The sequence below is a fragment of the Chrysochloris asiatica genome, unplaced genomic scaffold (genome assembly GCF_000296735.1).
Source record: "Chrysochloris asiatica unplaced genomic scaffold, ChrAsi1.0 scaffold00149, whole genome shotgun sequence".
NCBI classification, from domain to species: Eukaryota; Metazoa; Chordata; class Mammalia; order Afrosoricida; family Chrysochloridae; genus Chrysochloris; species Chrysochloris asiatica.
This window is the reverse complement of record NW_006408667.1, coordinates 449,918-467,376: the sequence shown is the minus strand read 5'-3', so window position 1 is coordinate 467,376 and position 17,459 is coordinate 449,918. Positions and strand designations below refer to the sequence as shown.

The following is a 17,459-nucleotide window of genomic DNA, read 5'->3' as shown; positions in this document are numbered from 1 at the left end:
GTAAAAAAGAAGGAAAAGACCAAAATGGATGTCAGAAGAGACTCTGAAACTTACTCTCCAGCATAGAGATGCTACAGCAAATGGAAGAAATGAGGTAAAACAGTGTAATAGAAAAATTTAAAGGGCAGCTTGAGAAGACAAAACCAAATACTATAATGAAATGTGCAAAGACCCGGAGTTAAAAAACCAAAAGGGAAGAACACACTCAGCATTTCTCAAGCTGAGGGAACTGATGAAAAAAAATTCAAGCCTCAGTATATGGATGCTATGGGCAAAATGGTGTGTAAATTTGAATAATAGTGGTATTTACTGGGCTTCCCTGTAGAGCAATGGATATTATCCTATCACAGACAGCATTGTATCTCATGACTGACCTGGATATGTTCTTTTTGACAATGAATACAACACCATTCCTCTTTAGTCTTTTCCTGCATACTACACCATGTGGTCATCAGATTCAAAATGGCCAATACCAGTCCATTTCAGCTCACTAATGCCTAAGATATGGATGTTTATGCGTTCCATTTCATTTTTGACAACTTCCATTTTCCCAGATTCATATTTCATATATTCCATGTTCTGATTTTCAATGTATGTTTACAGCTGTTTCTCTTAATTTTGAGTTGTGCTCTATCAGCAAATGAAGTTCCCGTGAACTTTTCTCCAATGAACTTTACTCCATTTGCATCATCACAATCAGCTCTACTTTGAGGAGGCAGCTCTCCCCCAGTCTCATTTTGAGTGCCTTCCAGCACTATATCTGATGGTGTTTCTCTGCTATTCATAAGGTTTTCAGTGACTAAATATTCGGAAGTAGTTTGTCACTCCTTCTTCCTTGTCTGTCTTTGTCTGGAAGCTGATCTGGAACCTGTCCACCATGGGTGACCCTGCTGGTATTTAAAATACCAGTGGCATAGCTTTCAGAATCACAGCAATTCACAAGCCACCACAGTACAACAAACTGACAGACGAGTGGTGGCCTGGACCAAGAGGAAGTTGTTTGAACAGAATATGGGAAAACTGAATGGTTTAAAATTAAGAAAGGTGTGTGACAAGGTTGTATTCTTTCACCATACTTATTCAACTTGTATGCTGAGTAAATAATCTGAGAAGCTGGATTCTATGAAGAAAAATGTGGCATCAAGATTGGAGGAAGACTCATTAACAACCTGAGATACGCAGATGATACAACCTTGTTTTCTGAAAGTGAAGAGGACTTAAAATATTTACTGATGAAGATCAAAGAGTACAGCCTTCGGTATGGATTACATCTCAAAGTCCAGAAAACAAAAATCCTCACTACTGGACCAATAAACAACATTCTTATCGATGGAGAAAAGATTGAAGTTGTCAAGGACTTCATTCTTCTTGGATCAACTATCAACACGCATGGAAGCAGCAGTCGAGAAATCAAATGACATATTGCATTAGGTAAATCTGCACAAGACCTTTTCCAAGTGTTGAAGAGCAAAGATGTCAGCTTGAGGATTAAGGTGTGCCTGACCCAAGTCATGGTGCTGTCAATAACCTCATATACATGCGAAAGCTGGACAGTGATTAAGGAAGACCATAGAAGAATTGATGCATTTGAATTATGGTGTTGGAGGAGAATATTGAAAGTTCCATGGGCTGCCAAAAGAACCAATAGATCCATTTTGGAAGAAATGCAGCCAGAGTGCTATTTAGAGGCCAAGATGGCCAAACTTCACCTCTCATACTTCGAACGTATTGTCAGGAGGGACCAGTCACTGGAGACGGATATCATGTTTGGTAAGGTGGAGGTTCAGAAAAAAAGAGGAAGATCCCCAACGAGATGGATTGGCCAAGTGGCATCATCGATGGACTCAAGCGTGGCAACAGTAGTGAGGTTGGGCCAGGATCAGGCAGTGTTTTGTTCTGCTGTGCATAAGGTCACTATAAGTTGGTGCCAACTCAATGGCACCTAACAACAACAACAATGGGGAAAATATTGAATGATGCAGAAGGCAACCAAAGAAGATGGAAGGAATGCACAGAGTCACTGTACCAGCAAGAGATGGTTGATATTCAACCATTTCAAGAGGTAGCATATGATCAAGAGCCAATGATCCTGAAGGTTGAAGTTCAAGGTGTATTAAAATCATTGGCAAAGAATAAGGTACCAGAAATAGAAGGAATACAAATTGAAATCTTTCAACAATGTGATGTGACACTGGAGGCACTCACTCATCTATGTCAAGAAATTTGGAGGAGAACTACATGGCCAATTGTCTGGAAGAGGTCCATATTTGTGCCCATTCCAAAGAGAGGCAGCACAAAGGACACCTCTATTGTCATTGAACAATATGATTAATATCATGTGAATGTAAAATTTTGTTAAAGATAGTACAAAGACTGCTGAAACTATATATTGACAGAGAACTTCTAGAGAATTAATTAGAAAAGAATTAATGAAGAATACTTTTGGATTCCAGTTGTAAAATGTTTAAAAATAAGCACAATTAAAATTTATTTTTAAAGGCTGAATGCATCATAGAAAAAGCATAAGTGATTACCATGAGAGTTAGGATGGAGGATACCTATTGTGGGTATGAAAAGGGAAAGTGCTCTAATCTGGAGGGTACATATGACAGACTATTGCTTCTTAGCCTGATTATTTACTTTGTCATGTTCATTGTATATTTTATGTTTTGTATATGATTCTGTGTTTGTATTATCTTTTACAATTTAAATAAGTTAATAGATAGTTGAGCAAATTTGTCATTAATATTTTTAAATGATCTTTCTTCTCTTAAATTCCTACTTGTAATTTAATTATTGCTTTATTTCAATGACCATAAACTTCCAAGCGTTGACATATTTCTTTGTTGTTGTTAAGTGCTGTCGAGTATTCCAACCCATAACGACCCTGTATAGGATTTCTGAGAAGCCTCTGGTGAGCTTGAACTGCCGACCTTGTGGTTAAAACCAACTTTGCAGTCCAGTGCATTAACCCACAGCATCACAGGATTCAGTTATTATTACCGTTATTATTTGGATAAAATATATTAGAACAAAATGTTTGTGTTGTACTATTGTTGTTAAGTGCCTTCGAGTCATTCTGACTCATAACGACCCTGTATAGGGTTTCCAAGGAGCAGCTATGGGGTTTGAACTGCTAACCTTTTGGTTAGTAGTCCAGTGCTTATTCTACATCACCACACCAGGACTCTAATTGTGCTATAAACTTTAATAATTGTTACACATTATTGGAGGCTTTTATTGGAAAAATGTATCTTGATAGTATGAGTAATAATAAAAATTGTTCTCATCTATTCATGAAACAGAAAGGTATATATTGGTAAAAAAAATAAAAAAAAAACCTCTTGTCTAAAACATGCATATTCTAATTTTTGTAAAGTTAGGAGATATTGAACATAAAATCTGAAACAAGAGGAGGATTTACTACTAGAATTTGTAACATTATCTGTAGCCATGCATCTTTCAGATTGTTACTATGGTGGCTTGCTTGTTGTGATACTGGAAGCTATGGCATTGGTACTTCACACACCATCAGGGTCATCCATAGTAGAAAGGCTTCTACAGAGCTCCCAGACTAAAACAGACTGGGAAGAAGGCGCTGGCAATCTGCTTCTGACAAAACTGGCCAGGGAAAACCTATGAATAGCAGTGGAGCACTGTCTGATAATCATGCCCAAAGAGGCGAGTTGGAAGGTACTCCACATGTGACTGAGGAAGTTCTCCTCAAAGAAGAGTTGACCTCAATGACACTAATGGAGTAAAGCTTTCAGTACCTTCATTTACCAATGAAGAATAAATATAAATAACTGGAAACATCCATTAGTAATTGGAACATGTAAGTTTTCAAACATGAAATGGAGTGCTTTGAGATTAATGAATGTGATACCGTTCCTCTTTAATTTGTCATTCTCGACGTAATAGACCATATGATTGTGTGATTCATAATAGCCAATACCAGCCCATTTCAGCTCGCTAATGCCTAGGATATCTACCCATCTTCAAGCATTTCATTTCATATCTGACAATTTCCAATTTTCCATGATAATTCTTTTCCAGCATCACAGCAGCATGCATGCCACTACATTGTGACAAACATAAACAAATGGTGGTGAAAATTAAACAAAAGCATAATTATTTAAAGTCTCTGGAAATTGTCCTAAGGGCTTACAGCAAAGAAGAAACATTCATTCAAGGCATCTACAAATTCTTTGTAAGAACAGTAAGAGCCTATGACCTGAGAACCAGGCACGCCCACCAACTCAGTATGAAAGAAGTTCCACTCTGGGCAGATGCAGCCAAGAACACAGACTCCCTCTTTCCCAAAAATTCAATGGAGGACTCTGGTATCTCCTTGAGAGGAGAAGGTTGCTTAGCATTTTTCATCCTCCTTTATTCCTTTTGCAAGAGTGACTGACATGATTTATGCACAACCTTGGAACAACAGGGCTCTGGGACACAGGAATTGAGACATGGTTGGAATGGGCAAAAGGAGGGAAATAATTTTAAGATGCTTGGCTGTATTGTAAATCTTGGTTTCCCTGGCATACCGTTAAAAGTAGACACTTGAGGGGCAGAGAAATGAATAGCCAGAAATATCACCATAGAAAGCTTGTAAGTCCATCTTCTGCCTATAACTGATTGGAATACCTAAAATGGGACTACAATGTGCTCAGTGAAGGAGGTTTCCTGTGGAACCTCAGCATTACATAAGACCATAGGTAGAATCCTGAACTCCATCCAGAATTTTTTGAGGTTGAAAATTTCCACTGGAAAGGACAAGCAGACTAGCCTAGAGTGGCTAGAAGAACAGAAGATACTTTTTGAAAGAAAGACAAGCAGGAAAAATACAAAACAATAACAGCGGTCTGACTGATTACTACAAGAACACACAAATTGCCCGCCCAGGAGACATCAAGGCAAGTGATCGGGTCCCCTCAGGACAAACCTCCTTCTAAGACTAAGACTCAATGGGAATACATGAGCAGACATGCGCGCTCTCATTGGTGACCATGTTCATCACTGATATGGGGAAGTGAGGGAAAAACAGCAATGAAGCTGCGAGCTAAGCCCTACCATGTTCAGTAGACTCCTGTGAACCCGGTGGAGACCTGATTGGCCAGCAGTGTGGCAAGACCTGGGGACTCTTGGGCCCAGAGTCAGTGACATAGCCACAGAGGACTAGAGTGGAGAGTGAAGCATCCAGCTGATAAGAAGAGAGGGCATATGCACAAAAACACACATACTTGCAGATAATACCCACTTGACCTGGCTTCAATGACTGGATGATCAGAACTCAACCAGAAGAAGAAAGAAGAGAAAAAAAAAGAGTAATCTGATACAATTTGATGAACTTGACCTACACCTATGGATGCAGTAGCTCAAAAGAGGAAACAAATCTTTACAGAGAGGATCATTCCCACCCCCTCCACACAGAGTAGACAGGGGTGTAGGCAACTTGGACACTGGGGGGTTTCAAAGGCAAGAAGTGACTGGCTTACAAGATTTCAAGAGGGAGACTAGATCCAGAGGGCATGGAGGAAGGTAGAATCTCCACTGAGTCGTATCCAGTCTGTTTGGGTGGGACTGATGAAAGGAGATGGGGATAGGTCTCTTGTGGTACAATAGTGAATAATTATTATCAGGACTGACTGTGAGGTTTAGAAATGTAAAAGTAGATGTTTTGTAGCAAAAGGAGAGGAGTGATTGACTCTGCAGTCTAGGAGCGGTGGTTCCTGGGACCATCGAGAGAGAAGAGCAGAATGTGGGACCCCACCCAGAGAAGAACTGATGCCAGAGATAGAGGCAGAGACAATTACATGGAGAGATTGAGTGGCTGGGAACTCTAGACCCAGAGAGGGAGAGGGACTGTGTGCTGATGACTGGGAGGCAGGCTTACAGGGTATACCCTTTAGTTGTTTGATGATGCATGGAGGGGTTTGTAACCATGACAATGAAATTATATCCGATAGGATGAATGTAAAGCTAATGTTCTGCCATGTAAACTATCACATAATTCATAATAATAATAAAAAAGAGTGTCTGACAGGTCTGGGAATTTCTTCTTTTACACAGCCTCACTTAAAGGGCAGAAGCTCTATGCCACCTATGGTAGAATGAGAGTTCTCTCATTACCTTTACCCAAGCTTGCACATAGAGTAGGGTTCCATGCCCAATAGACCAGAGGATACCACCACTGTCCATTGGTGCACCTTTAAAGCAGGAGTGTGACTGAGAAAAGGGGGCACCTGAGCCTTTGTCCAGCTATGGAGCAGTAGCCCTGAGGTTTTGTCCAGAGTGGGAGGCAAGTCATGGGAGAGACAGCTCTGAAACTCTTCATTAGGGAATTGGCTTTATTTGGAAACGATTGTGCATAAGTTTAAGCTTATCAACACTCTGGGCAACAATGGAGTTTTTAATGGTAAGCAATTAAGAGGAGGTTGATAGTTCCATGAAGGAGCTCTGATAGTGTAGTGGTTACAAATCGGGCTGCAAACCTTAAGGTCAGCAGTTCGAAACTAGCAGCCATTCCATGGGAGAAAGATGAAGCTTTCTGCTCCCATAAAGATTTACAGCCTTGGAAGCCCTCTACAGGGTCGGTAGGAATTGGAACCAACTCCATGGCACATCACAACGGTAGTTCCTTGAGTCTAGCAAACTAAACCACACAACACCTACTAGGCGTTTCCAAGGAAAATCAGAGAAATATGAGGGAAAGTATTGCCACTAGGGTTCAGCTAATGTATGCATGGGATTTATTCCAAACAAGTGTGATAATATATCTCTGAAATCAGTGGATGGCTGCAGACACATTCTTTAACTAACACATTTCTTGTTGTTAAGTGCCATCAAGTTGATTCCAATTCATAGTGACCCTGAATAGGGTTTCTAAGGAGCAGCTGGTGAGCTTGATCTGCTAACCTTGTAATTCAAACTGATCTTGCAGTCCAGTGCATTAACCCACGGTGTCTTTAAAAAAAATAAATAAATAAATAAATAAAGGATACTTTTTTTGTGCCATTGGGAAACAATTTTAAGTCAGCGCTAATGTCAAATTTCTAACAAAACTCAAGTGGGCATCTTCCCAGCTTATTGAATTTTACAACTAATTTATGGGAATTCTACCCCACATAAAACAAGAGTTTAACATTGACCAAGTATTTTAGGGATGGTCAGGAAGAGTTCAAGGCAGAGAGGTCAACTCAGAAGTTTATGGCAACTGTTTTTTTAGGATTCCAAAGTGGTAAACTCGATTGATTTTCTTACAGGATCCAGAACGACCATGGGGACTTATTATAAAAATGTTTTAAATAAGTTGAAAACTGCATTGTTGAGAAAAAGGCCAGGAAAGTGGCACCAAGAATTTTTTTCCATCTCAATAATACATCTGCTCATTTTTCTGGAGGTAGCAAGGGCAGTCCCACTAAAATTTCATTAGGCAACTTTCCCCCATCCTCCTCATAGCCTTGATATTGATCCCTCTGGCATTTTGTTTCCCAAAATTCAACATTTTAAAGAAACATGACTTGAGTCCCTCTAGGATGTGTCAGTTTGATGTTTTATAAATCAAAGAACACAGAATTTTTGGGGGGAAGGGTTAGAGAGATTTCTGCCTTCTGAAATGCTTAGACCTACATGGAGGTTATATTGAGAAAAAATGGCTTTACATTTTGATCTTTTTATTTATAAAGGTGTTTTGATTTTGTAGCAATGCTTTTTAACTTACCTCAGTAGACAGCTAAGATGAGCTTTTCTATGGTACAAGTCCTGGTGTGGTACTGCGGGCTATTGGGCTGGACTGGAAGGTCGATTTCAACCACAAGGTTGGTGGTTCAAGTTAACCAGCTGCTCCTCGGAAACCCTATACAGGGTCATTTTGAGTCAGATTCTGACTGCACAGCACTTCACAACATTAGTGCAATGGTTAAGTGCTACGCCACTCTGAGAGTGAAAGAGCTGGTGATTTGCTTCTTTAAAGATTGTTGTTAAGGTCCATAGAGTCAGTTCCCACTTAGAATGATACCACACAGCAGTCCTCCGACATATAATTAGGGCACAATTACTGCCTAGAAAACACTATGGGGCAGTTCTACTTGGAGTAAAAAATGCCTATTTGATGTTGTCTTTGTTAGTTTGTTGCAATGTAATTAGTAAACTTAATCATATCTCTCAAAATATAGTGTTTGTGATCATGTTGGATTTGTACCAAAAATGTGCAATATAAAGTCATGGAGTCCTGGTGTGATGAGCTGGGATAATCGCTGGACTACAAGGTCAGTGTGAACTGCAATGTTGGCAGTTCAAACTCACCAGTCGCTCCTTGGAAGCTCTATACAGGTTGTTATGAGTTGGAACCTACTCAATGGCACTTAACAACAACAACAAAGTATGTGAATTAGCATATTTTCCATCCCTTATAAGCAAAATCTATTATTTTTTTTGTGAATTTAATAATCCTTCAAAAAGTAAGAAGGGAGACTTTTTAACAAAATGAAGTTAATTTGAATTATTCTAATAATGGTTGGAATTTGAGCATCCTCATCATATATTGAAAAGACTGAAATGTTACATTTTCCTGGTAGATATCACACTACAGAAAGAAAATCAGGAAGGAATTCTACCTCTCACCCAGAGTCAGGAATCTTTGAAGCCTCAGGAAAATATATCTCGACCCATTCACCATCCTTTAGTTTTAAAAACTAACTTTGAGGAAGAAGAGGAAGAAGAAAAGGAACAAAATGGTTAGTAAACTTTTCCTTAGATTTGTAATGGCGTTCAAAAACTTTATATTACTTTCTACAATGACATCCTGGAGTGGCACTGTAGAATAAGCATTGGACTGCTAACCACAAAGTTGGTGGTTCAAATCTACCAGCCACTCTTCAGAAACCCTATACAGGGTTGTTATGAGTTAGAATGACTCAAAGACATTTAACAACAATAACACTAGAAGTTTATAATTTAGGTTTTACATGAGAAAGTATGTAGTTATTTTGCCTATTAAAGTCATTGTGTTCTAATTTATTGCAAATGAATGATGCTTATTATGATCATCTGGATTGGAACATTTTTGTTATATGATAGCTAAAGGATATTTTGTTTAAATATGTTTATTTGCCTGTACGAATACTGATAACCTTCTTAATTTATATTTAACGTAACTGTTTCTAAACCTCATTGATATATATCTATCAATATATTGATCTATCATTTGTCTCACATTTTGTTCTTGCAGTTACACATAACCAGTGTACTTTACAGTATATAAAGCATTACATAGAGTAAAGTCAGCTGCACTGTTTCATGCACCCCTCACAGGAATACAAACAGGGCTAGAACCCAGGTATTATATTAGGCAAATCTGCTGCACAAGACCTTTTTAAAGTGTTGAAGAGCAAAGATGTCAGCTTGAGGACTAAGGTGGGCCTGACCCAAGCCATGGTATTTTCAATAACCTCATATGCATGCAAAAGTTGGCCAGTGAATAAGGAAGATCGTAGAAGAATTGATGCATTTGAGTTACTGTGTTGGAGGAGAATATTGAAAGTACCATTGGCTGCCAAAAGAACAAACAGATCTATGTCGGAAGAAGTACAGCCAGAGTGTTCCCTGGAGGCCAAGATGGCCAAACTTCGGACATATTGTCAGTAGGTAACATCCACTGGAGAGGGATATCATGTTTGGTAAAGTGGAGGGTCAGAAAAAAAGAGGAAGACCTCCAGCAAGATGGATTGGCAAAGTGGCAGCATCAAAGGGCTCAAGCATGGCAACAATTGTGAGGTTAGTCCAGGACCAGGCAGTGTTTTGTTCTGTTGTGAGTAAGGTCGCTATGAGTCCATACCAACTTGATGGCACCTAACAACAAGAAGAATCCAGGTCTTTTGTTTTCTAGTCCATCCTTTCGTTACTGTATTATCATAGCACAGTGATGCTGGTAAGTGTGGCCGGAGAAGAAAAACAGGCAGAAACAATCTGTCAACTCTGCCTTTGCCCTGAAGCATGTCCTTCTTTGGTCAACAGGCCATCAGAGTTTCTGTAGGATACATAGAATCCTCTGTGAATGAGCACTCCACTGTGAATGAGCATTCTGTCTCCAAGAGACAGAGAAAGATGTGGCACTCTGCTTCCATGTAGCTTTACTGTCTTGGAAACCCTTTGGGACAATTCTACTATGAGTTGGAATTGACTTGAGCCAGAATTGGCTAGATGGCAGTGAATTTCATTTTTAGATTATTACTCTTTTTTACTGTTTCTCTGAGTCCCCTCTACTTAAATATTCATCCAAATAAACACAGATCTCAACAGGTGCTCATAGGAGTTTATACTCTTTCATTTCAAGAGACATCACGTATCATCTTGGATCATTATGTAGCCATTTATTTTCTCCTATCTGTTCATTTGTAAAATTTAGTACTTAGAAACATTTTAGTATGTAAAATGTGTTATTTTAAATATAGAATAACCAATAATTCATCCAAGAGAACAATCTTTGGGATTTTTCTTTCTTATTTATAAATTTTCAGATTATTTGGCTATGGGACACTTTAATTTAAAACAAATATATCCTATAGATGCTTCTAGTTTATGGACAAAGACACCTGAAGAAATTGAAGAAAAAAGAGCAATAAAGGAGATGTGTTATAAATCTGGTAAGAAATCAAACAATTGTGAATTTTTTAATACTTAGTGTGACAAATATATTAACCACTCATTTTCTTATGGGGAGGTTAGGTGAATACTACAGATTTCATAATCCTCAAGATATTTCATCTTCAAAGAGCTTAGCTCCTACAGTGGAAAAAAAGTTAGAAAAACCTTTGGAAAATGGCAGTGAATTACAAGAAGGTAAGAATTTCAAAGGCAGCACTTAAATGTGTTATATAAGTGATAGACTGTGAATTACTTAGTACATAAAGAGGGTTAACTGATAAATAATACATCAGAATTGAGAGTGAGAAGAAAGTCCTTTTGTTGAATGACCTATATTTAATAAGAAAAGCTGCTATTAATGTAATTATCTTTTCCCAGAGGAGCCACTAAGTGAACACACTTCATAAACACATTGTCACACTACACATTGCATGCAGTCATTCTGTACATCATTTGCTTTTGCCATTTCTTTTATCTATGTAAATAAATTGCCTTGTGAAATAGCTTTTTCTTTTTGAATAGAAAGGATAGCTTGGACCAAAAGGATAAAAGACAAACCACAAAATGAGATTAGTGACAGAATAAGGGTATATTTGTTCATTGGCCACATTTCCTAGGCACAGAGATGATGCTGATAGACATTTCTAAGGACCCAGCCTTCATGGAACTTATTCTCTGATGCATCAGATTTTAATGTTGGAGAACAGTTACAACAACAACAACAACAGCAGCAACAACAAAGCACCAAAAACGTTTCATTGTGAATTGAGTGATGGTTTAAAGACAAGATTATCAGTTTTAAATTCAGCAAATCACATACTTGGTTTCATCTCAATGATTGCAATCCCCTCTACGCAACAATAGTTATCCCACTTCCTTCCAATTTCCATTCCACCCACCTTCCTATCCCTTCTCAGCTTTGTCTTTAAGTAAATGTTGTCCTTTTAACTTTGAATGGTTGACCATACTACCTTACTAGTGTTATTATTCCCGTCTATATACCTATCTGAAATCCTGGTGTGGTGCTGTAGGATGAGCACTACACTACAAGGTCACTTTGGATCACATGGTGGGTGCTTCAGAACTCACCAGCCATTCCTTGGACCCCTATACAAGGTCACTGTGAGTCAGAATCAATGGCACTTAATAATAACAACAACAATTATCACCCATCTGTCAGTTTGCTCCGCTCTGGTGGCTTGTGTTTTGCTGTGATGCTGGAAGCTATGCCACCAGTATTTTGAATGCCGGCAGGGTAACCTAGGGTGGACAGTTTCCATTTGAACTTCCAGACTAAGACAAACTTGGAAGAAGGAGAGGAAGACTACTTCTGGATTTTTAGCCACTGAAAACCTTATGAATAGCAGTGAAATACTGTCAGCTAGGACCAGAATGTTGAATATTGAAACATGATGTATAGCACCAGAATGTTGTCAGATATAATGCCAGAAGATCAGCTCCTCAGGTTGGCACATACTTAAAATATGACTGGGGAAAAGTTGCTTTCTCGAAATAGAATTGACTGTGATGATGTGAATGGAATACAGCCTTTAGTCCCTTCATTTGTTGATGGAGCTCTACTCAAAATTGAGGAACACATTTACACCTATCCATTAATAATTGGAACAGGGAATGTACAAAGTGTGACTAGGAAAATTGGAAGTAAAATGGAATGTGTAAGCCTAGATATCCTAGACATTACTGAGCTGAAATGGACTGCCATTGGCCATTTTGAATCTGACAACCACATATGTTTACTATGCAAGAAATGACTATTTTGAGAGGAATGGCATCATATTCATCATCAAAAAGAATATTTCAGGATCTATCTTAAAGTATAATGCTGTCTGTGATAGGATAATATCCCTATGCCAAAAAGGAAAACTGGTTAATATCATCATTATTCAAATTTGCACACCAACCACTATAGCCAGTGATAATGAAATTGAAAAATTCTAACAGCTTCTTCAGTTGAAACATGCAATCAAGATGTACTGAAAATTTCAGATAATTTGAATACAAAGATTGGAAATGAAGAAGGGTCAGTATTTGGAAAATATATTGGAGAGTGCATGATAAAATTTTGGAGACCAAAACTACTTAATTGCAAATAACTTTTAAAAATAACATTTAAAAAAACAGATTATGCACATGGACTTCACCAGATGGAAACAATCCATATCATCATTCAAAACAAGATCAGGGGTAGATTGTAGAACAGACCAACAATTGCCCATATGCAAGTTCAGGCTGGAGCTGAAGAAAATTAAAACAAGTTCATAAGAGCCAAAATAGGACTTTGACCATGTCCCACCTGAATTTAGAGATCATCTAAATAACAGATTTGATGCATTAGACACTAATGACTGAAAATCAGAAGAGTTGTGGGATGACATCAAGAGCATCATATAGGAAGAAATCATAAAATCATTAAGAAGACAAGGCAAAATGAAAAGACCAAAATGGATGTAAGAAGAGACTCTGAAAACTGCTCTTCAGCTTAGAGATGCTAAAGCAAATGGAAGGAATGAGGAGGCAAAAGAGCTGAATAGAAAATTTCAAAGGGCACCTTGAGAAGACAAAATCAAATATTATAATGAAATGTGCAAATATCTGGAGTTAGAAAACCAAAAGGGAAGAACATGCTCAGCATTTCTTAAGCTAAAATAACAGGAAAAAATTCAAGTCTCCACTTTTAATACTGAAGGATTCTTTTTGCAAAATATTGACTGATGTAAAAAACATCAAGAGAACATAGAAGGAGTACACAGTGTCACTGTACCAAAAAGAAATGGTTGATGTTCATTTATTTCAAGAGGTAACGTATGATCAAGAGCATATGGTACTGAAGGAAGAAATCCAATGTGCACAGAAGGCATTTGCAAAGAACAAGTTTCCAGGAATCCACAGAAATAAATAGAAAAATTTCAACAAACTGACACAACACTGGAGGCACCCACTCAAGTAAAAGAAATTTGGAAGACAGCTAGCTGATCAAATAATTGGAATAGATCCATATCTGTGCCCATTCCAAAGGGAGGTAACCAAATAGGATGCGGGAATCATTGGACTATATCATTAAAATCACATGCAAGTAAAATTTTGCTAAACAGAATTAAAAAATGGCTACCACAGTATATTAACAGGGAACTGTAAGAGTCTCAAGCCGGATTCAGGTGAGGGTATAGAACATGTCTGATGACAGATGGATCACGGCTGAAAGCAGAGAATATCAGAAAGATGTTTAACTGTGCTTTATTGTTTATGCAAAGGTTTTTGGCTTTGTTCATCCTGACAAGATGCCGACAACATTGTGGAGAATGAATATTCTGAAACACTTAATTGTGCTCCTGAGTAAACTATATATAGACCAAGAGGCAGTTGTTTGAACAGAAAGAGGAGACACCGAATGGTTTAAAATGAGGAAAGATGTGTGCCAGGAATGTATTATTTCATCATACTTTTTCAATCTGTATGCTGAGAAAATATTCCATGAAGCTGGATTATATGAAGAAGAATGTGGCAACAGGATTGGAGGAAGGCTCATTAATAAACTGTGATATACAGATGATACAACCTTGCTTGCTGAAAGTAAAGATAATTTAAAATACTTACTGATGAAGACCAAAGACCAACTCTTAATATAAAGAAAACAAAAATTCTCACTACTGGATCAATAAGTAACATCATGATAAATGGAGAAAAGATTGAAATTGTCAAAGACTTCATTTTGTTTCGATCTACCATCAACACTCAAGAAACCAAATGACGTATTGCATTAGACAAATCTGCTGCCCAAGACCTCTTTAAAGTGTCCAAGATCAAAGATATTAGTTTGAGGACTAAAGTGCACCTGACCAAAGTCATGGTATTTTCAATAGTCTCATAGGCATGTGAAAGTTGGACAGTGAATAAAGGAGATCACAGAAGAATTGACTCATTTGGGTTATGGTGCTGGAGAAGAAGGTTAAAGGTACCATAGACTGCCAGAAGAACAAAGAAATCTGTGTTGGAAGAGTACAATCAATATGCTTCTCAGAAGCCAAGACGATCAGACTTAGTTTTTCATATATTGGACTTATTATTAGAAGGGAGTAATCCCTGGAGAAAGTCATGCTTGGTAAAGTGGAAGGACAAAGAAAAAGAAGGAAACCCCCAACAAGATGGATTGGCATAGTGGCAGTAACAATTGGGTCAAGTGTAGCAGCCATTGTCACAATGGCACAGGACCAGGCGACGTTTCGTTCAGTTATACATAGGGTTGCTATGGGTCAGAACCAACAATAAGATACTTAACAACAACAACAACTGCTTGGCTGAAAATTGGGCGATGAGGATGAATTCCATTCCAGACTTGACATGTGGTCAAGGGCCCAAGTCTCGGGTGCCTCTGTCACTTTCTGAATAGTTAGTCTAATTTTTGTAATTTTAAATAATTTTGAGTTTTGTTCCACATTTTCTCCCACTCTATCTGGGATCTTCTAATGTAATCTCTTTCATAGCAATTGGTAATGGTAGCCAGGCACCATCTAGCTTTTCTGGTCTCAGTGTTGCGGAGACTGATGTTCACATGTTACCTCAGTCCAGTTTACTAATGGATTACAAGCATCTTTAACACTATTCTGTTTTTCACACATGGAGAGACCAATAGTTGTACCTTAGATGGCCGCTCATGAACTTTTAAGATCCCAGATGCTACTCACCCAAGTAGGATACAGAACATTGTCTTTCTGGAATATGTTATGCCAATTGACCGTGATTGTCCCTTGAGACTATGATCCAGAGCCCCTAAGCCCCAAAACTCATTGCTTTAAGATTTTTGATAATATCTAAGAAGTTTTCATCATTTTGTCCCAAGTATGCTTTACCATATCTATAGTTGTGTTTGCAGCAAAGGCAAATACCCATGTATAAGTATCCTCTTTCAAATCCTTATATATTTGTGTTTATAGTTCCACTCTTTATCAAATACCTGTTCAGCCTATGAATCTGTTCATGTATATACCCACAGGTATATGTTGTTCCAAGGTTGTATATATATTGTTATTTACCTCTAACACTTTTAGCCCTTGCATACCTTCCTATGTCTTCACCTATTTTCATTATTCTTTTGCCAACCTCTCTTTTCTTGTCACCTGAGTTAACATGTGTCTACCCTCTAGCCAGTTAATTACTCTCCCTCCCGCCCACCCCTGGTAACCTTCAAAGAATGTTTCTTTTACTATTAAAAACCTTTCTTGGTTTTTGCAATGGTGGTCTCATACAATAGTTGTCCGTTTGTGATTGACTAATTTCACTTAGCATATTGTCCTCAAGGCTCATCTGTTTTACAGATTTATCACTATTCTTCACCATTGTATGGATTTCATTGTGTGTACCTTATATTGTCCTCAAGCTTCATCCATGTTAAGAGGTTTTTTGAAGATTTATCATTATTCATTACCATTACATAGTATTTCATTGTATATGTGTACCAAAGATCGTTTATCCATTCTTCCATTGACTGACATTCAAGCTATCCCCATATTTTTTTACTACTGTGAACAATGCTTCATTGAACATCAGTATGCATATATCTACTTGTGTTCTGGCTCTTATTTCTTGTGGATATATACCAAGTAGAGGAATTATTGGGTCATATGGTATTTTTAAGGAGCATAGTGGTAGCATAGTGGTTACAAATCAGGCTGCTAACCGCAAGTTCAGCATTTCGAAACCACCAGCTGTTCCGTGGGAAAAAGATGAGAATTTCTGCTCCCGTAAAGATTTATAGCCTTGGAAACACTGTACATGGTGGCTATGAGTTGGAACTGACTCCATGGCACATAACCACCATCACCACTGTGGTATTTCTACGCTGGAGAGCAATTTTCAGTGTCTCTTCTGACATCCATTTTGACCTTTTCCTTCTTTCTTATCTTCTTAATGTCTTTTTGCTTTCTTCATGTATGATGTTCTTGATGTCATCCCACAATGCTACTGGTCTTCGGTCTTTAGTGTTTAATGTATTAAATCTGTAAATTCAGGTGGGATATATTCAAGGTCATATTTTGGCTTTCCTCTTTGTTCCCAACCTTTGCATACCAATTACCAGTAATGATCAATACATCTTGATTGCATGTTTGATCAATTTCAGATTGAAGAAGTTGGTAGAATTTTTCTATTTCATCCTCACAGGCTGATATCGATGTTTATGCATTCCATTTCATTTTTGACAACTTCCAATTTTCCCAGTGTAGAGAGGCTAAAGCAAATGGAAGAAATGAGAAGGTCCAAGAGCTGAACAGAAAAATTCAAAGATGAGCTCAAGAAGATAAAGCCAAATATTGCAACAAAATATGTGAAGTTCTGGAATCAGAAAACCAAAAAGGAAGAACACGCTCAACATTTCTCAAGCTGGGGGAACTGAAGAAAAAATTCAAGCCTTGATTTTCATTATTGAAAGATCCTCTGAGCAAATTATTGAATGATGAAGAAAGCGTCAAAAGAAGATGGAAGGAATACACAGAGTCACTGTACCAAAAGGAAATGGTTGATGTTCAACCATTTCAAGATGCAGCATATGATCAAGGTGCATTGAAGAAAGTGGCAAAGAACAAAGCACCAGGAATTGATGGAATAAAAATTGAAATCTTTCAAGAAAGTGAGGAAGCACAGGAGGCACTCATTCATCTCTGCCAAGAAATTTGGAAGACAACTATCTGGCTGACTGATTGAAAGAGATCTGTATTTGTGCCCATTCCAAAGAGAGGTGACCCAATGGAATGTGGGAATCATTGGACAATATTTTTGATATCCCATGAGAGTAAAGT

General features: G+C 38.0%; 1 protein-coding gene across 1 annotated transcript in view; it reads left to right on the top strand.

The window, feature by feature from the left end:
• LOC102811277 (chromosome unknown open reading frame, human C12orf50) overlaps window positions 1–17,459 on the top strand; it is a 67,913-nt gene that overhangs the window by 10,539 nt on the left and 39,915 nt on the right. Inside the window, exons 4-6 of the mRNA XM_006870702.1 lie at window positions 8,580–8,738; window positions 10,569–10,646; window positions 10,729–10,842. Coding sequence (XP_006870764.1) covers window positions 8,580–8,738; window positions 10,569–10,646; window positions 10,729–10,842 — 351 coding nt within the window. The remainder of the gene's footprint in view (window positions 1–8,579; window positions 8,739–10,568; window positions 10,647–10,728; window positions 10,843–17,459) is intronic.